We start from the raw sequence: 21,267 nt of genomic DNA on the forward strand, positions 1-21,267 counted from the left end.
AATGGAGTAGCAGACATGCATGCATGTCTCTCTGTCACTCTATTCAACTCTATGGGTCTGCCAGACATAGCAAAGTACAAGTGCTCAGCTATCTCTGGCAGCCCAATAGAGCCCCTATTCTCATGATCAGTGAGGGCCCCAACGGTTGGTTCGCCTATCAGACGTATGCCCTATCTGCTGTATGGAGATGAATCCCTGTTGTGACGAAACAGCTACTTTTGAAGCTGAACTGTCTTTTCTTGTGTATCCAGGATGCATGCAGACAAAAAGTGACCATACTATGAGAAATACACACTTCATAAAAAACTGAGGAGCTGTACTTAACAAATGTCTTACCAATGGGCTTACAAACCGGACAGAACTCACGTGTAAAATATATCACATCCCTCACAAAAATATATCGGTAAGTTCATTTGTCGGGACATTTATTTAAAGTTTATTAGAGAAAAAAAAAACGATTGTGATTTTCCTTCGTTTGATTTTCTACATACAGTAAAAAATGTTTAAAGGATTTAAAAGCCTCTTCTTAGTTAAAGAACACTTAAGCCCATATTAGTAGATAATTGCCTAAAATTAGCAAGGCCCCATAAATTATATTAAGGATTTATGTCTGCTTGTACCATTCTAACAAGCTTTAATTAATGGTATGCTGCTAATGCTCTCCCGAAGAAATTACTTTCTTCTAGATGAATTATCTCTTAGCTTTAACAGAAACATACATTATTGTAAACCAACATGCTATCAATAAACACCATTCCTGATTAATCCACCAACCACCAACGCATTACCGAGGAGCCGTAATACGGATGCTTAGCATTATTAGGAACAGATAAATTACACCGGCTATACAGCAATGCAAATAAAGAGCTTAAGCAACAAATACAGAGGAACAAAGACCCTGAGATGAGGTGCCTAAAGGACAATGCCGCGGCCCAACAAACAGGTACAGTTTACAAAAGGACTAAAAAATAAAGAAAGATTGAGATGCTTATTATCTTTAAATACAGATATGAAAAATCTGGCAAAACATTTATATTAAAATATTGTAGCTACTCACTCCTAAACATATGTCCCAACAAAACCCTCATGTCCATATATCCTGTAAGAGTACAAATACGTCATAGAAGGGGTCCTGGGCTTGGAAACCTCCATCATTTTGCCTGAACAGAGAACCACTCTGTTTGATTGGCTTACCACATCCATACTGACTGGTTCATGGATAGCCAGTCAAATAAACGTCCAGTATGTCGTGAAGAAATAGTGGCTTTCCCAGGCTTTAAAGGGTTGACTTCATGAGACAGCCAATAATTAACTTAGTGGAAACTATTAATTAATATGGGTTTAATATGGGATTCATTAAAGAGGACCTATCAGCAGGATCAACCCTATTAAACCAGCCATACTTGGAAGGGTGGATGCTGATAAAAGCAATTCCTGTACAGTGAAAATCACTGCCTCAGCTCTCCTTTCACATTGCCTCCTCTTGTCTGACAGGACCAGGCATCAGTGTCCTCTTGCTTGGCTCTATAACGGTGCATTATTGCCACGTGCCACAAGTTCAGCGTGTGCGCAGTAGATTTGTTTTAGCTGGACAGATGCTTCCTCCGCCTGTGGCGAAACTGTGGTGCCAGCTCACCATTACAGGGCAGGGCAAGACGATGCTGATGCCTGGTCTTGCTAGTCAAGTGGATAGAGTGAACGGCAGAGGTGCTGAGGTGCACAGAGACTAGGGCCTGCCTGCCCGATGCACTAAAGATCTAACTTCACTAGAACACCTCAACAGATTTTCATCATCCAAGTCTTGTTTTAAATCAGCAGGAGCAACCGTACCAGGCAGCTGTTTTTACAGAAAGGGCAGATACATCCCTATAATTATTTATGGTTTCTTGTTTACCTTGGGGCTCAAATTCTCTAACTATTAGCTCAAGAATTTTACTAGAGAGCAAAATCAATTACATTGTATTCCACGTTCATTATCTTTTCATAGTAATCTGCCAGTTTAGGGTACTTTCACACTTGCGTTGTTTGATTCCGGCAGGCAATTCCGTTGCCTGAACAGGCAAACTGTATGCAAACGTATGTCATTTTTTCTGACTGATCAGGCATTTTTCAGACTGATCAGGATCCTGATCAGTCTGAAAAATGCCTGATCAGGCAGAAAAATGCATTGCAATACCGTATCCGTTTTTCCGGTGTCATCAGGCAAAACGGATCAGGTATTAATTTTTTTCTCATTTTTAGAGGTCTGCGCATGAACTGAAGACATCCTGATGCATCCTGAACGGATTACTCTCTATTCAGAATGCATGGGGATATACCTGATCAGTTCTTTTCCGGTATAGAGCTCCTGTGTCGGATCTCTATGACGGAAAAGAAAAACTCAAATGTGAAAGTAGCCTTAGTATGCCCAATGTAATGCCAGCATATTACAGCTACTGGTCCAAAATACTTGTAGCCAAAATGGCACACAAAAAAAATACTGTGCCATATGGCTACTAGGAGAGCTGAAAGTACATACCTACAGATAGTTTGGGTCCAGTCATGTAGACGGCCACCCATGCGCTTCAGGCTTTTGCATATAGGAGAATTCTGTCAATTACTGTAATGAAGGCTGGGGAAGTGGTCTCCTCATTTCTCATGAGTACACCCGACTCATACCATATGCCTGCTGTATTCTTTCATTGCCTCTAGTAAGTTAAATGGACTACATTTTAGTGCCTATTTGGCTACTAGGAGTATGGACCCGACGCTGTAATATGCTGCCCTGACGTGTCTCCTGTCCTTTCAGCATGATGCGCTGGTGGATCAAAGCGGTTGTTGAATATGATCCCAGGAAATGACTTACCATTCTTAAAAGCCAGCTGAGTACAAAGCTTGCCGTAGAGTAATGTGTGCCATAGTGAAATTTTGGAACTTGTTCATCCTCCCAGGACTCATAGCGCTCTGCAAAGAAGGCTGCTCGCTTGGGATTCAGGGCTCCAACAGGCTGAAAGATATGAGGAGGACTTGTATTACAAAATGAATGTTACATTTAGGCAGAAACAATACCAGATTGTTTAATGACGAGTCCTAACATGGCTTTAAAACTGCAGCTTGACCCTCTTGCAATTACATACAAAGTGACAAAGGAGTGACAAGACCGCTGAGACGGCTCCCTGGAGACATCAGCAAGACAAGTGAACCCCATAAAGTGACAGTACTACTGAAATCCACAAAAAAAACTAAATATAATTAATCCCATGAGGGGATGTTATGTAAGGTTGAGGATTGTGTTACTACATGGGAAATACCGGTTTAGGTACAAGAATGTGCCGGTTTTGTGCTGGTTAAGTAAAAGTAACACATATCCAAAAAAGAAAGAAAGAAAAGGATAAGCAGAACTCATACAGGAAAACGCTTTTAGACAAAAATTGGTTTTGTAGTCAAAAACAGCCAATCAGAACATAATCTCCCGTAACCTTCACTCCAAATCATGTTGATAGTCCAAAGGTACTGAGATTTATGCTGCTGTTTGCATACATAGACATGGCACTGAAGCTCTGAACTAGCTGCCCCTTCACCTGCAGCACTGACACAAGAGAAGGTAGTCACTGGGGAAATTCTTTACAAAATGGAACAGAATAACCCACATACATGTCCTGCTTGATTAATACAATACAGGAAAAAATTTTTATCACCAAATTACTTTCCTGGAATATATATTATTTTTTAAACTCTTATTAAGAGAAGAGAAATAACATTGACATCATACACTCCTGTCACATGTCATAGTACAACAAAAATAAGGATCCCTTGTTATCAATTTCTTAAATCTCCCACTGGACTGTTGCGAATTCCATATTTCTTGGTTGAAGTTGCGTTATACAATACATTCAGGTGGCCCCACCAAACCGACTGAGCCATGGATCCTCGAGCCGATGACAAAGCTTGCCGCAGTCTCGAGGTTGAGTACAGAGTGTGGGGTGACCCACACCACAGGCCCCAGACCTGGTCAAATTTTTGAGGTTTATAGCGGTGTTTAAACACCAACACTATATATCGTAGGATCTGGTTTATCTGCAATTTCCACATGGACAAGTTCTGTGTATTGGAGTTGCACCATCTCAGAGCAATACATGTGCCATAAAGAGTGACTCCCTCAAGAATGTCGTCATGTAATGATCCCAGCTAACTTCATTCGGTATTCCTATAAGGCAAACCTCAGGGGTGCAAGCTACCCGAACTGGCAGTAAATTGGGAAGAAAGACTGTCACCTCCTTCCAGAATGAAGCAATCGGGCTGCATCTCCGCATCATGTGCCAGAAGTCCACCTCCAGGTCCCCACACCTTGGACATGCCATGGATGATGCCCTACTAATTCTATATAGCCTAGTTGGTGTGAGATATGTCTGATGAATGATGAAAAGCTGGATTATTTTGTTATTGACTGCTGGTGATATTTATAATTGTGATTCCAATAAAACCGTTATTGATTCTGTAAGTGTGAGTATCAGTCTTTTCCACTTGTCTATTACTGTGAGGGGATTGGTACTGACCTTCGCATGTACCAAGTGTGAACTCTGGGGCCCTGGGTTTTGACGAGTCCTAAGAGTGGGTACTTCGAGATCATGGTGCTAGTGTTCGGGAATTTACTCTGTATGGCAGATCTGAGTTGTAAATATGAGAAGTGGGTACGGGGGATGTTATATTTCTGTGATAGTGCCTCAAACGTCATTAACACTCCCTGATCATAAATATCTCCAAGAGTTTTGACCCCTGCTGATTGCCATTTGTCCGCCCCCATAACCATCTGCATATGCGGCAACGATTGGTTAACCCACAGGGGTATATCGGAGATAACCTCCGTGAATTGGGACAATGATTTAGCCTCTTTCCAGACCGATTAAGCCAATTTGTGCAGCGGCAACAGTGGTTTCTGCAATTTAGGGGGCATTTCCAGGATTTATATTTTTGAAAAGTTGGATTTGCAGACTTGATAAGAATGCACAGCCCTAAACCAGCACTTAAAGGGGTTGCCCCACAAAATATATTCTATATTTTTCAAATCAGCAACTGGATGTAAATACATTTTATAATTCCATGTAATTAAACATTTAGTACAGCCTCTGAGTTATTCAATAAAATGTTTCTGTATTGCGCTACCTGCCGTTTGTTCTTTTCCTTATTTCTCCATCCACCTCACTGAAGTGGTCGCACACTCTCAGTTTAAATCTTCAACTATCACCAGCATTATCCTCTGTGAGAAGCTGTGGCAGTTAAGCAGAAAAGACACCCTGCGCTGTCTCCGCCAAGAAAGGACACACACCATGAGCTAAAGCCAAAAGGACATATCCACCCTGAGCTGCCAGCTTGAAATAAATGTAGCAGAACAATTGGAGCAATGAATATGGAGATCTCTGGATTCATGCGAGGTACGTGCAGGGCTGGTTCTAGCTTTGTTAGAAAGGGATTGTCTTGTACTATATGATGCCCTTTAAGCTTCTTCATTTTCAGGATTGGAGGGGAACCCAACAGTGAGTAATATGCATCACTTTTTAAATTTGGAATTAAACTTCAACCTAACATCTACTTACATTTGGTGGAGTATGAACGCAGGATCAGACTACATAAAACCTGTTGTCTGTTATCATGGAGACACATCGATTCGCACTGCGCCACCCAAAACATGTATTTTAAAGTATTCGAGTTGAAGGAAGATCTCTATTCTATAACTAATGATTATATCATATGAACAGGTTAATTCATATTTTTTGAAGAGTGAAAAGCATGTGGTTCGGCATGGGGCAAATCAATCTGAAGCAGACAGTACAGAATAATATCTGTACCAGGGCACTGACACCACAGAAAGTGCTACCTAGATTTCCAAGGTTCCTGAATGTCAAGTTTGCCTATATAGTCAGAAAGAATTTCTCACTGTCTGCCTAGGCAAATCTAACACCCATGAGTTTGGGAAAGCTAGAATACAATTCCTGTGGATATGTACACACTATCCATATAATGTTACCCTTCCATTATGCAAGTAGCCCAGCTTTCCCAGGACCCTAAAAGGCAAATCTGCCAAGTTATGGCACTATTTAGGAGTGGCGAGGGGGATTTATCTTGGTAGATTTAGTATTCTGCAGTCTATTACAGTTCCACATAGTGGTAACCTAACTTTTCGATGGCCCTGAAAATTAAATCTGCCTAGCCATGGCACTATTTAAGAATAGGGAGGGGAATTTATTTAGGTAGAATTAGTATTTAGCAGATTTCCCGACACCCTAAATGACTGGTCTGTCTAATTATGCTACAGTACAGAGGATTTGTCACTGGGATTCTTACTCCGCTTTTCCAGGCTCCTGGCTAGCAAATCCAGCTAGGTATTCTACAGAGGAGAAAGATGGTGGCTGGGTCTGGCTTGTGAATTAGGCCTCACTTACTACACATTTTCAGCCTTTCTTTGATATATATGCAGGAAAAGCTCCCATTATACAATACTGTAGAAAAATGTTAGGGAGGTGTGGAAAAATGGAGCAAAGTAACAATGCTTTTAAAAACAGAAGTGATTCTGATTGGTTCCAAATTTAGTCTGAGGCAGGACAACAAACCCAAACATACAGCCAACGTCATTAAGAACTATCTTCAGTGTAAAAACAGATCATCAAGTCTATCTGGGATTATATGAAGAGACTGAAGGATATGAGCAAGCCTATATCCACAGAAGGTATGTGGTTAGTTCTCCAAGATGTTTTTGTGTGCAAGTGTACTTTGCAGAATTGATGCTGTTTTGAGGGTAAAGGGCAGTCTCACCAAATATTGATCTAGCAGTGAGCCCCAGTGACGACAAAACCGCCTAGGGTGGAGATACAGACCACCCATTTGTGCCGGTGACTTCACCGGGATCACTGCTAGGCGAAGACTCCGAATAGCGTACTCATGTGATGCCCGGTATGTCCCCAGCGCTATGCAGAACAGGGCAAGCGGGAGCATCGGAGCATCAGACATGCTAAATGAGTGAAGAGGAGGTTATATCCGGATTCAGCTCTGTACCCGAACAACCCCTTTAACACTTCAATTTTTGTAAGCATTCTTATTTTGCAGCATTTTTTTCACACCTGCCTAAATTATTTGCACAGTACAGTATACCTCACTGTGTAGTACAGACTCCAATATAAAAAAAAAACAACAAAAAAAAAACCACATACATTGTACATTATTATTTTGAATATAGTATTCCACACCGTTGGCTATACTAGTCAAAAGTATAAATCAGTTGGCCTCTGGCAGGCTAATGAAGGCACGCCTGCAGCTTTTCACTGATTATATGTGAACATAGTCTTACAAGGAAAGTACAAATTTTTTATTTTTTTTTTACTTCTAACTGTGCAATATAAGAAAGGTATGTTTATGTTTGCTTTCTTCAACGACATCTCAATAGGGCCCACATTATAGTAGATATGTATGTAAAGCGGTAATATAGTATACAAGCCAATATCCGTAATGCTTATAAGGGATTACAATTTCAGTGAGTAACCCACCACTGTCCAGTGTGAGGTCTTGTCTATGGGTTGATTACAGGATACATGCTGCAACCCTCAGACTGCACAGCAGGGAGTTAATGGGAAATAGAATACTAAAATGCAATTTTCCCCACAGCATTTTAACAAATGACTGTGTGCCTCCGAGCTCTTGAGCTGCGCACCCGCCTCTAATCAATGGTTATAGAATTACGCTTCTTGGAGATACCACTAAAACCAATTAGGGCTGATTTTGTTGCCTCTTGTGAAAACAGCAGCATGCACAGATCGATGCTGCCACAGAACCTGCACTATTGATTCCTGATGTAATTGGTATAGTTCCGCTCCTCGTGCCGGCCAGAAGAATCTTCAACTGAATAAAAAAAAACAAAAAAACAACAAAAATCCAGCCTCCAGATAACGGGATGGAAAAAAAAAAAAGGAGCGGTAGAGTGAAAAGGTAGAGCCGGGCTGTGACAATGACACACTATCAGCTTACTCAGAGAACTTACAGTGGGAATACACACTCTGAATTATACATAACATGAATGCACTGATTTATTGTGGTAATAACATCCACCTCATTAAAAGATTCTGCTTTGCTGCAGTTGGAGGGCTACATATTGTTTACCGCTATAAATTAATGGCAGGGCAGAGAAAATAGTGCAAACCCTCCAACAATAGATCTGCGGTGACAGGGCCGTACATCATAGCTTCCTCATAATAAAATGGAGACAATGTATTGGGCTAATACATTTTACAGTGCTGGCCTATATTTTCCTGACAACTGCTATAAAAGATGAGGCCATTCCGCTATGTTTTAATACACCGTAAAAGCAGTTTACTAAGCTCCAGTACCGTCCATGGAATCCAGCCACACCATAAATATTGCAGACTGCTTCATTAAACTTTTTGGGTTTTAATTAGAGAGGCAACAAAAAAAAAATCTGTGAACTGGAGGCCTGGGATATCATTAATTGATAATAGCAGATTAAAGAATATCAATTAACTGTTTATTTCCTTGCATTAAGTGGCTGAAATGTATTGTGAGGCGGCAGCTTAATTGCAGTTCCTCTAGGGGGATGCTTCCAGGTAACCAGTACATGATACCGCCACCTTGTCAGCCCGTCATTGATCACGCCTGCTCGTTAACACCTCTTCACTAATGTACTTTTTTTTTTTTTTTAGCACATTTTACTGTCAAAGAACTGCAAAGAACTTGCCAACAATCTGACACAAGTCACATATGCATACACATGTAACTTTCCATTAAGGGCATACACATGTGACACAAGTCACATCTATACACCTAATGGAAAGTCATTTTAACATTCACAGTGGACAGGCTATACATGGTTAATAAAAAACTATTAGGGATTTACAAACATACACTCACCTAAAGAATTATTAGGAACACCTGTTCTATTTCTCATTAATGCAATTATCTAGTCAACCAATCACATGGCAGTTGCTTCAATGCATTTAGGGGGGTGATCCTGGTCAAGACAATCTCCTGAACTCCAAACTGAATGTCAGAATGGGAAAGAAAGGTGATTTAAGCAATTTTGAGCGTGGCATGGTTGTTGGTGCCAGACGGGCCGGTCTGAGTATTTCACAATCCGCTCAGTTACTGGGATTTTCACGCACAACCATTTCTAGGGTTTACAAAGAATGGTGTGAAAAGGGAAAAACATCCAGTATGCGGCAGTCCTGTGGGCAAAAATGCCTTGTGGATGCTAGAGGTCAGAGGAGAATGGGCCGACTGATTCAAGCTGATAGAAGAGCAACGTTGACTGAAATAACCACTCGTTACAACCGAGGTATGCAGCAAAGCATTTGTGAAGCCACAACACGTACAACCTTGAGGCGGATGGGCTACAACAGCAGAAGACCCCACCGGGTGCCACTCATCTCCACTACAAATAGGAAAAAGAGGCTACAATTTGCACGAGCTGACCAAAATTGGACTGTTAAAGACTGGAAAAATGTTGCCTGGTCTGATGAGTCTCGATTTCTGTTGAGACATTCAAATGGTAGAGTCCGAATTTGGCATAAACAGAATGAGAACATGTATCCATCCTCTGATGGCTACTTCCAGCAGGATAATGCACCATGTCACAAAGCTCGAATCATTTCAAATTGGTTTCTTGAACATGACAATGAGTTCACTGTAGTAAAATGGCCCCCACAGTCACCAGATCTCAACCCAATAGAGCATCTTTGGGATGTGGTGGAACGGGAGCTTCGTGCCCTGGATGTGCATCCCTCAAATCTCCATCAACTGCAAGATGCTATCCTATCAATATGGGCCAACATTTCTAAAGAATGCTATCAGCACCTTGTTGAATCAATGCCACGTAGAATTAAGGCAGTTCTGAAGGCAAAAGGGGGTCCAACACCGTATTAGTATGGTGTTCCTAATAATTCTTTAGGTGAGTGTATGTTCAATGGCCCTGTAAGGGAATTCTGAGTCAACAGACTGGACCACCATCTTTTACACGAAAGCAACAACAAAGAGGGTCTTCGCTCTATGGAGGTCCTACTATGTCCGTGCACTGCATATACAACCCTTTGATTTCAATAAGGGCTGATTCACACAATCATGATCAGCCCAAGAAATATGGTCCATGGTGTTAGCTGCATCTTTTGGAACTTTATGTATTTTAGTAATTTATGATGCAGTCAGCTCCTATCTAATTACGAGTACAGTACAATAGCCCCGCGATCACATATGAACTGTCTGTATCATAAATCACTATCATACAGTCAGTTTGGGTCAGAGGAGCAGCGGTCGGCCAAGGAGATGCAGCCGTCACATGTTTTCCGTGCCGATCACGTCGTGTAAATCATCCCTTATATATATATATACGGACCTACCTGTATCTATTTCTATCTACCCATGTTTACATATCTATGAATCTATATCTATGAATCTTTATCTATCTATATCTATGTATCTATATCTATCTGTGTATCTATTTATAATTAGAAAACCAATTACTGTGGCAGAGTCCGTAGAGCCTGTAAAACACAGCAGTAAACCTTGGAGCGCGGAAGCCCCAGCTCTGTATACAGCGGAGCTGCTACCTCTCCGTTTTATCTATTGCTCTGATAGCACTGGAATCCTTCATGTGGCACTCTGCAGAACTACCAGCAGATATTTCTACAAATTGCAACAGAATATTGTCCTGAACGTACCGCTAGAATTCGTCATTTGCAGGGGCGTTGAATGCAAAATGGCATCACAACAAACCAAATATCAAAACTGTAAAAAGGGATGGTGAGGGGTTCTCCATATTCTTACACTTAGGAGCACATGCAGAAAGGAATTCCTTCACTAAACATGTGCACAGTCACATAAACAAGGCCGCTCAGGCATGGAAATATATGTAAAGAATTCCTTCACACGCACTTCGTGGGCAGCATTGAACATCCAGCCTTATGCCGCCGGTAAAACGGCAAATAGTACTTGCTGCTAAAAGCATATCCCATGCCATTCTCTGTCTTAGTGCTTACTGTTATTATTCTACTAATATTTGTGGAATAACCCTTGCGTGCACTTCCCTATAGAGCTACAATTCAGCTCTAGTAATGTGGACTGGAAATAATGAATGTGAAAAACAGACAAAGAAGTCAAATTTTAGTTTTGCAGCGGTGACCTCCATAGACATCCACAGGTAAACTGAAGCCTCACTATTATTAGTGCTTTTACATTTCAGTCCCAGATTGACAGTAACCTTGAGATTACTCTCCACCGATGGCATATTAGAAGTAATCTATTCTAGACTAACCGGTCCTGAATTAAAATATTTTATGTACTATACAAATATTTTCCGGGCCCTTGCAACATCCTGACGAGAGTGTATATATTGTAGGCTATTGTAGAAATTCATTTCACTGTAATCAGTCAGTAGATGCAGGTCTGTCTCTTATCTAGCCGTCGTCTGTGTACTAGACAGACAGCTCTTACAAGTCCTCTCATTCCTCAGCTCCCAGCCTCCCTCCTGTGTCTGTAGTGTGGGTGTCATCCATAATATAAGAACCCATAAATACAAAAAAGGCAAAAGCGGGATCCACGGACAAAAGTAACATTTACAGACAAAAGGCTGGGAAGTTTCTTCCATGCAGAGAGAGAAACCCATGGGCATTCCCACCTACTTCTAAGTACTAGGAATTCAATGAAACAGCAAATATCATGGCAACATGTGCTGTAAAGGGATTCATAATCTGGACAGCAAAAATAAAAAATGGCAAAGACATTCTTTCATTCCATACCATGTTTCAGTAATGGCTGTATCCATAGATTCATCAAATGTTTAGGAACATTCTTTATAGAAGCAATTGTACACGGTGTCCTGGTGGCCATCTTACTCCAGTCAATGAATTTTCATATTAAAGGGGTTGTCTCACTTTGGTAAGTGGCATTTGTGATGTAGAGTGAGTTAATATAAGGCACTTACTAATGTATTGTGATTGTCCATATTGCTTCCTTTGCTGGCTGGATTCATTTTTCCATTGCTGCTCATTTCCATGGTTACGACCACCACTGCAGCTCAGATACGAGGTGGCCGAGATAGAATCGGATGTGCATGCGAGCCTATGATGGTTTTCATGGTCCCAGCCACCTGTGAGGCCAACGCTTTTTCATATACTGTTCGAGCTCGTATACGGAGGTTATAGGGGTGGCCATAAACCCTGGAACCGAGCAGTGTATAAGATAACCACCAGGAGTTCATGTACAATAGCTTCTACAAAGAATGTTCCTAAACATATGGAGACTACGCATACAGCCATTACAGAAAGCAATGGAATGAAAGAATCTCCTTGCCAAGACAGTGGAAGTGTGCATAGGCACGCATGCGCAGCCGATGCTGTCCAAACCACCTCGTATCTAAGGCTACTTTCACACCTGCGTTTTGAATTCCGTTTGTGAGATCCGTTTCAGGGATCTCACAAACGTTTCAAAACGGATCAGTTTAGCCCCAATGCATTCTGAATGGATAAAGATCCGTTCAGAATGCATCAGTTTGCCTCCGTTCAGCCTCCATTCCGCTCTGGAGGCGGACGCCAAAACGCTTTTTTTATGTCCGCCTGACGATGCAGAGCCAAACCGGATCCGTTTTCACTGACACAATATAGTGCAATTGAAAACGGATCCGCCTCCCATTGACTTTCAGTGTAAGTCAAAACGGATCAGTTTGCATAATCATGTTCATGGTAATGCAAACGGATCCGTTCTGAACGGATACAAGCGTTTGCATTATAGGTGTGGATCCGTCTGTGCAGATACCAGACAGATCCGCACCTAACGCAGGCGTGAAAGTAGCCTAAGCTGCAGAGGTGGCCATAACCCCTGGAAAGAAGCAGTGTATAATGTGATGGATAAAAGAATCAAGGAGGCAATATGGACAATCACAATACATTAGTAAGTGCCTTAGATTAACTTTCTCTACATGATAAAAAAATCATTTGCTGAAGTGACATAACCCCTATAATATTGGAATGGTAGGGGACTTGCTCACTCAAATCCCGATTCAAATTTGCTGACTGCATCTCAAGTCTGGTTTAAAGCATGCATGCCCTGTCAGTGACTACAGGGAATAAATGTGAGTAACTCCAGGAATTATGCCAAAATAAAAGATATTCACCTGTTAATTCCCCAGCCACTCAGGTGTTTCCTGCCATTCTGTGTTCATTATTTTTTTTTACATAATTACTTGTTAAACAATTTTGTACATTCTCGGAAAATCCCTTTAAAGATGGAGTCAGAACACCTACATCCTTTGTTTATAATTCCATTTATATAGCTGCAGTAAAATGCCATGTAACTCTGTAATGGACTACCACATAATCCAAAGTAATCTGGAATATCAGCATAATCTAGGTTAACATCCCTTGGGCCTGTTTCACACAGTCAGGAGGAAAATGAACGACCTAAGACATCCACATTGAGAAACAGATGAAATTCGCATGACATACTGATGGAAAACAAGTCAAATACTCTGCTAGGACTTCAATAGGCATTTGCTATTCATTTACCAGAGGTAATTACACAATATGATGTCACTGTACACTGTGCGTGGTATCTATGAGTGACACCTAAAACACAGGTTAGCTGCCAAAAAGCAGTAAATCCTGTAATCAAATTCATCAAGCTACAGACCATGTTCTGCCCAGCAGGGTAAGAGAAACATTGCAGATCACATCTGCCTCAGTCTTGGTATCCCTGAAGTGCTTAATGTGGTTATAGCACCATCTAGCGGTGTTAAGTTGTATTACACTGTTTTTCCTGTTACAATACTACTTCATTGTGGGTGGTGTACTGCATTGTGGGAGTGCAAGGCATCCTGGGAAAGAGAAGACTCCAGGACACATCATAAGAGCTGTTCTATGCATGTCTCCTTCTCAAACTCCACCATCCTTGTAAAAGCATATCTGGTGAGAGATCTACCTTTGTTTCAGGGATATTTGGTGTTGCAGAGCTGTTCAGCTAGTTGTAATTGTTACTCAGGGAGTTGTTATTACTGTTAGCTAGCCATGCAATCTTATGTACAGGCAGCCATTTTACCATGTGCTTCAGTGTTAATGTAATGTTATAGTATATGCTATGCTTAATACTTATACATGTTATATGCATTCTTGTACTTTTACCAAACAATCCTGTTTTACCAATCAATCGTATATAATCAATCAATCACATATGTACGACCTGTTGACCAATAAACAAGTTAGACTACAAAGAACAGTCCTCTTATTTGGGAGACAGGAATGGTTTATGATGAATGTCAGACTGCACACTGTGTGAACGTGTATGAAGACAGAACACTGCAATTAACATGAGTCTGTAGTCGGGAATGGGATGGACGTTTTGTCTTCTGCTGGAAGTAGCTGAAAGACTGCAAAATTCCAACTAGCATCCCCGATGTACTGTGGAGGTATACACAATGCTGAAATATAGCCGGAAAGATGGAGCTTCTCTTTAACTTTTCTGGACAGTTTTATGGATCTTTCGGACAATAAAAAACACAAGTGCAGTCTGATCATCACTGCATATTCTCACCTTTAACAAATTACATGCAAATAAACCTCCAGAACCAAGTACCAAAGGAGGACACTACTACATTCATCAGCCGTCTGTCTGAACTAAAATAAGCAAATAGGCTACTTTCTAGTGGAAAGCCACTGATTAGTCATTGTTAATTGGCTTATGTAGAATACACAATGAGCATCAGAAGGGTTAGCTGCTCCTGTGTCCCTAGAAAATGAACCACAGCTCTGTAATACAACTTGCAAATCTTACCCAGAATTTTAATCCATCATTTGGGGTGTGTAAAAGAAATTGTGCCTAAAATAAATCATTTCCAACAGTTTTCTTTTACTGGTCTCTGAGTTAATTCAATGAGAGAACACGACATTCTTTACACAGGTTACGGATTATCAAAGGGAACCTGTCACACTAAAGATTCAGAGCAATCTACAGACAGCATGTTATAGAGCAGGAGAAGCTGCGCTGATTCTGTGTAACTTTTATTAAATTTATTGATCTAACCTATTGCTCATTCTTAGGAGTCCAGAAGGTGGTCCAACTCAGTGGCAGCCTACCCTGAATGAGTTTATAAGCAGAGATAGCTGACACTGCATAGGACCGCCCACTGGACTCCTAAACATAAAATGAGCGGAGGGTTAGATCCATAAATTACACTCAATCTTTTCTATCAATCTGCTCAGCTCCTCCTGGTCTATAATATGCTGCATGCAGATTGCATAGCATTTTTAATGTGGCATGTTCCTTGAAGTATACTCCTTTTTTTGTTCTGTGCAGGTTAACTTCCTATTTCTCTTTTTGGGTGGTTTTGCAATTTTTTGGGGATATAATTCTCCAACTTTCCTCTTTCTCACTAGAGTTACAGAGCTAAATGATAAAAATATAGCAGTTTCTATAATAGAAACATAGAATGTGTCGGCAAATAAGAACCATTTGGCCCATTTAGTCTGCCCAATATACTGAATACTATGGATAGCCCCTGGCCCTATCTTATATCAAGGATGGCCTTATGCCTATCCCATGCATGCTTAAACTCCTTCACTGTATTTGCAGCTACCACTTCTGCAGCAAGGCTATTCCATGCATCCACTACTCTCTCAGTACAGTAATACTTCCTGATATTACTTTTAAACCTTTGCCCCTCTAATTTAAAACCATGTCCTCTTGTAGCAGTTTTTCTTCTTTTAAATATTCTCTCCTCTTTTACCTTGTTGATTCCCTTTATGTATTTAAAAGTTTCTATCATATCCCCTCTGTCTCGTCTTTCTTCCAAGCTATACATGTTAATGTCCTTTAATCTTTCCTGGTAAGTTTTATCCTGCAATCCATGTACTAGTTTAGTAGCTCTTCTCTGAACTCTCTCCAAAGTATCAATATCCTTCTGGAGATATGGTCTCCAGTACTGAGCACAATACTCCAAATGAGGTCTCACTAGTGCTCTGTAGAGCTGCATGAGCACCTCCCTCTTTCTACTAGTAATGCCTCTCCCTATACACCCAAGCATTCTGCTAGCATTTTCTACTGCTCTATGACATTGTCTGCCTACCTTTAAGTCTTCTGAAATAATGACCCCTAAATCCCTTTCCTCAGATACTTAGGTTAGGACTGTATCACTGATTTTATATTCTGCTCTTGGATTTTTACACCCCAGGTGCATTATCTTGCACTTATCAACATAAAATTTTAGTTGCCAGATTTTTTACCATTCCTCTAGTTTTCCTAAATCCTTTTCCATTTGGTGTATCCCTCCAGGAACATCAACCCTGTTACAAATCTTTGTGTCTTCAGCAAAAAGACGCACCTTACCATTGACGCCTTCTGAAATTTCGCTGATAAAGATATTAAACAATATGGGTCCCAGAACAGATCCTTGAGGTACCCCACTGGTAACAAGACCTTGGTCTGAATATACTCCATTGACTACAACCCTCTGTTCTTTAATAAGGAGGACAATAAAGATAAAAATGAGATGGATAATGAGGAAGATAAAACACTAAATAAAGAAGCCATGAGAGTTGTTCTTCCATTTAATGAGAATTATAGGAAGATTCAGAAAATTATTAAAACCCATTGGCACCATGTGTTGAATGACAAAATTGTGGGACACTTACTCCCGACTGTTCCGACGATTACCTTCACTAGGGCACCCAATCTAGGTATCAAGGTGGCCCCTACCGTAAAACCGTGGAAACAGAATAAGTTGAGTTTTTCAGGAACTTGGCTGAGTTTGAAGGGTTTTTATAAATGTGGAAGGTGTATGGGTTGTAGAATGAATAAAAAACCCCGCCTGACGACTAATGTCCCCTCGACTCAGAACAACTATAATTGGGAGATAGAAGATTGTCTTACATGTGACTCCAGTGGAGTTATCTACCTTCTCCAGTGCCCCTGTAACAGACAATATATAGGACGTACCAAGAGGCCATTCAAAAAAAGAGTGGCCGAACATATTGCCAACATCAGGAAGGGGTACGATAAACATTCCCTATCTAAACATTATAAAGAGATGCATAATCAGGATCCATCAAGTCTGGTGTTTACGGCACTGGAGAAGGTGGAGAAACACTGGAGAGGCGGTGATTTTATCAGACAAATGTCTAGGATAGAATCCAGACGCATTTATGAATTTGGATCTCTACAACCGAAAGGCCTTAATTCGGAGTTGGAAATTTTTGGATTTATGTAGGTTGGATGTCTCGAGGCCGACGGCACGTCGCATGCCAGGCCGTCTATCGGCGCTGCGACGTGTCCTTGGCTCCGAGATACCCACCCTTCTTTCTCTATCAAATCCGAATAATTGTATCAAACTCTAGGATTCCTATGAAACTTTCAAGATTCCTCACATTTATTATTTATTGTTTTATATTCTTATATTGATATTTTAATCTTGAAAATTTGTTTAATAATATTTTATTATAAAAAGTCATTTTATAAGTGTTGGCAATCAGATATCAAGTTTATATTTCACATAATGATATATCACACCAATTGGGACATCTGGGCCAAAAAACGCATGTGTCCCCAAAAAAACGCATAAAAAACGCATGGAAACTGCAAGAGGAAAAAAAAAAAAAAAAAAAAAAAGAAAGAATTTTTTTTTTTTTTTTTTTTTTTAATCAAGGCTGTATAGAATCATCCCTTGATTATGTGGGAGGATTCCCTTGCAAACTGGGAGTAGCATGAACAACAGGTGTCCGAGATTTGGGAAGCAATCAAAGGAATGGATAAAAATGGAGGCAGAGCAGGCAGACACTTGACCACTGAGGAAGGGAGAGTGAATCTACCCGTAACGCGTATGGTGAAACAAGTGATGTACCTGCATTGAAAAGCCTCCGATAACACTGTATGGCCATACAGAAGAAAATCTCTACAGTAAAGGATTAACTATTCTTATCGTCGAAAGCTGCACCAAAGGAAATTGCGGAACAGAGTGGCAACTCCTGCGATCTTTGGAACTCCTGCGAAATTTAAACCAGCTTGCTGTATGGAGCGACTGAATAAGCCGGCAAATATTTAAAGCTCCATTGAAGCAATAGGGAGACAGCAGACGCTAGACGGTAAGCCAAACATCGATTTAAAGTTTTCTCCAATCCAAAGCTCATATCGAGCTTAAAAGGATATGCTATAAGAGACTTTTCACATTATCAGGATTCCTGTGGACACTTTATGAACATATTGCGCTCCCAGTGAATACACCTACAACATTTTCAGTGACATTCAGTTTCCCAAATTGGGATAGAGCGCTAGAAGATAATACCCCCTCTTTCCCAAATAACAGCATATACTTGAAGTTTCTTGGTGTGATATATATTATTGAATTTATCGACACTATTGAGTCATATGAATATAGTGTTGATCATATCTACCACAATATGTGACTGTAATGTTGTATATTATTGCTACATTGTTCTTATAAATTTTATTACTTGTATTTTATGGGGATATAATAAATATTTTCTGCACATGTCAATTTGGTTGCCAAGTGTATGAGTGCTCGCTCATTACTCTATTACTACAACCCTCTGTTGTCTGTCCCTCAGCCACTGCCTAATCCATTCAACAATATGGGAGTCCAAGCCCAAAGACTGCAATTTATTGATAAGCCTTCTTTGTGTGACAGTATCAAAAGCCTTACTAAAGTCTTGATAAGCGATGTCTACTGCACCTCCGCCATCTATTATTTTAGTCACCCAATCAAAAAAAATCAATAAGATTAGTTTGACATGGTCTCCCTGAAGTAAACCCATGCTGTTTTTCATCTTTCAATCCATGGGATTTTAGATGTTCCACAATCCTCTCCTTAAATATGGTTTCCATTAATTTCCCCACTATTGATGTCAGGCTTACTGGCCTATAGTTGCCCGATTCCTTCATACTACCTTTCTTGTGAATGGGCACAACATTTGTTAATTTCCAATCTTCTGGGACGACTCCTGTTACCAGTGATTGGTTAAATAAATCTGTTAATGGTTTTGCTAGTTCACCGCTGAGCTCTTTTAATAGCTTTGGGTGTATCCCATCAGGCCCCTGTGACTTATTTGTATTAATTTTAGACAGCTGACTTAGAACCTCTTCCTCTGTAAAGACACATGCATCAAAAGATTCATTAGTCTTCCTTCCTAACTGAGGTCCTTTTCCTTCATTTTCCTCTGTAAAAACTGAACAGAAGTATTCATTGAAGCAGTCAGCTAGTTCTTTATCTTCTTCCATACACCTTCCTTCTTTTGTTTTTAATTTGGTAATTCTTTGTTTTAGTTTCCTTTTTTCATTTATGTATCTAAAGAATGTCTTATCGCCTTTTTTCACTGACTGAGCTAATTTTTCTTCTGCCTGTGCTTTAGAAGCTCTTATAACTTGTTTGGCCTCTCTCTGCCTAATCTTATAAATTTGCCTGTCATGAACGTGAACAGATCCTGTAATGCTCCCTCTAGCTGGGATGCTTACAAGGAATAAAAATTAGCACTAAATTTTACATCTATTTAGATTGGAGGAACAGTAGTTCAACAAGTTTAAACGGAACCTGTCACCATGAAAATGCAGTGCAAATTACACATTATAGAAAAGTGCTGGACTATGTGGAGTCCAAGCCACCATAGAGGCCTGTGATTTTTTCTATATTGTGCAAGCACGGCCACCGCTGCTGGATTACAGGGTGGTCGTAACCATGGAAATGAGCAGTGAATAATGTGATGGGAAAAATGAATCCAGCCAGCAATGGAGACAATATGGACAATCACAATACATTAGTAAGTGCCTTGAATTAACTCTCTCGACATTATAAATGTAATTTGCTGATGTGAGACAACTCCTTTAAGGAACTCTATTTCATGAACGAATTGATTCGAATAAATCGCTTCTCTCATACCTAGTGTGCAGGAAAAAATTGGCTGCAAATAGATACAATCTTTATAAGCTGCAAGTTGCCTGTTTCAGGCAGTATGATGTTGAAAGATCTTTGAAAACTAGTTTAAAGGCTTTTCTTTCTGTTTAGATTAACAAGTTGCCATACTGTAACTTCTAAGTCAAGGATCTCCATCCCATTCTTTTTACGGTGGATATACAGTACTGTAGGTAAATGTAATATAGCAAAGTTAGAACCCTAAATAATATTGTAATAAATTACTGACCTTTGACAAATCCCTAAAGTTGCTCGGGAGGGTCAAATCCAGCTCTTCAGATTCATAGTTTGTGATAACCCAAGGAAAAACTGGGTACTGATTCAAGTCATTGTAGGTTCGTCCTGTACAAAACATCAAAGTAATGTTTATGCTCCTCTTTAGTGATAGATCAGTGGAATAGACGTCGCCATCATATATGTGCATATTATTTTAAACAGATGTCTGACAAATGAAATCATTAAGATACATGATAAATCATACTACACATCTATCTGTACACAACATACTTTTACTTTTGTTGCTCCTCCAAATCTGCTGATTCAGAAAGCCACTTCAGAGAGAATCTCTAATCTAAGCTTAAAAAACACAAGCGAGTATGCAGAAATAATAGAGTGTCACGACTTTACCAGCTATTGTGTTGAGGAACATCAAGTATTCAAAGTTTGAGATTTCTCTGTGCTGCCACCGCTGAGTCATGTTGGAAGCTTTAAATATCTGCCGAGGGCTAGCCAGGGAGATGCGCCTGGTAAGAAAAAAATAATATGGAGAAAATATTATACCAAACACAATTCCAATGTTTGAGACCTATGAAAAGTGTAAGCAATAGTTAACACCAAATAGCATAACTTGGACTGGAGTCTAAGGTCTATATCACATATTTGGAAAACCTGAAGCATGAGTTGCTTCTTCTAATAAGATGGTGCTGACCATGGACAGCCAGAAATAAGAGGACTTGACAGCAAAGTAATACCTTAACCTACTGTCTTTTATAAGGAGACATCTGTCCATCTATGGCTATCTATGGAGGAAGCAATTGATGTCTCTTCTGAGAACATTCCTGTCCATAGAACTTACACGCATCACATGTAGTCCAGTATAAACCCCAATGAAGGGCAGTATCTCATCATTGTAAAAAATAAAGATATGGCACTCAATATCTGGAGGACTGCTCAAAGCAAATTACTTTATTATTACTACTACTATAACAGTTCTCAATTGTTAAAAGATTTAAAATATCATACAAGATACGCAAGTTGTACAGAAATTAAATAACAAAAGGATAAAACATCACAAATGACGATAAGATAAAAATCACTTGAGGTATAAA

General features: G+C 40.1%; 1 protein-coding gene across 1 annotated transcript in view; it reads right to left on the reverse strand.

The window, feature by feature from the left end:
• The window catches only part of LRBA (LPS responsive beige-like anchor protein), a 640,201-nt gene that overhangs the window by 165,099 nt on the left and 453,835 nt on the right, over nt 1-21,267 (reverse strand). The window contains exons 42-44 of the mRNA XM_040418535.1: nt 20,567-20,682; nt 20,169-20,281; nt 2,846-2,986 (exon numbers count right to left, since the gene is read on the reverse strand). Of these exons, the coding sequence (XP_040274469.1) occupies nt 2,846-2,986; nt 20,169-20,281; nt 20,567-20,682 (370 nt within the window). The remainder of the gene's footprint in view (nt 1-2,845; nt 2,987-20,168; nt 20,282-20,566; nt 20,683-21,267) is intronic.

The sequence above is a fragment of the Bufo bufo genome, chromosome 2, assembly GCF_905171765.1.
Source record: "Bufo bufo chromosome 2, aBufBuf1.1, whole genome shotgun sequence".
Taxonomy (NCBI): domain Eukaryota; kingdom Metazoa; phylum Chordata; class Amphibia; order Anura; family Bufonidae; genus Bufo; species Bufo bufo.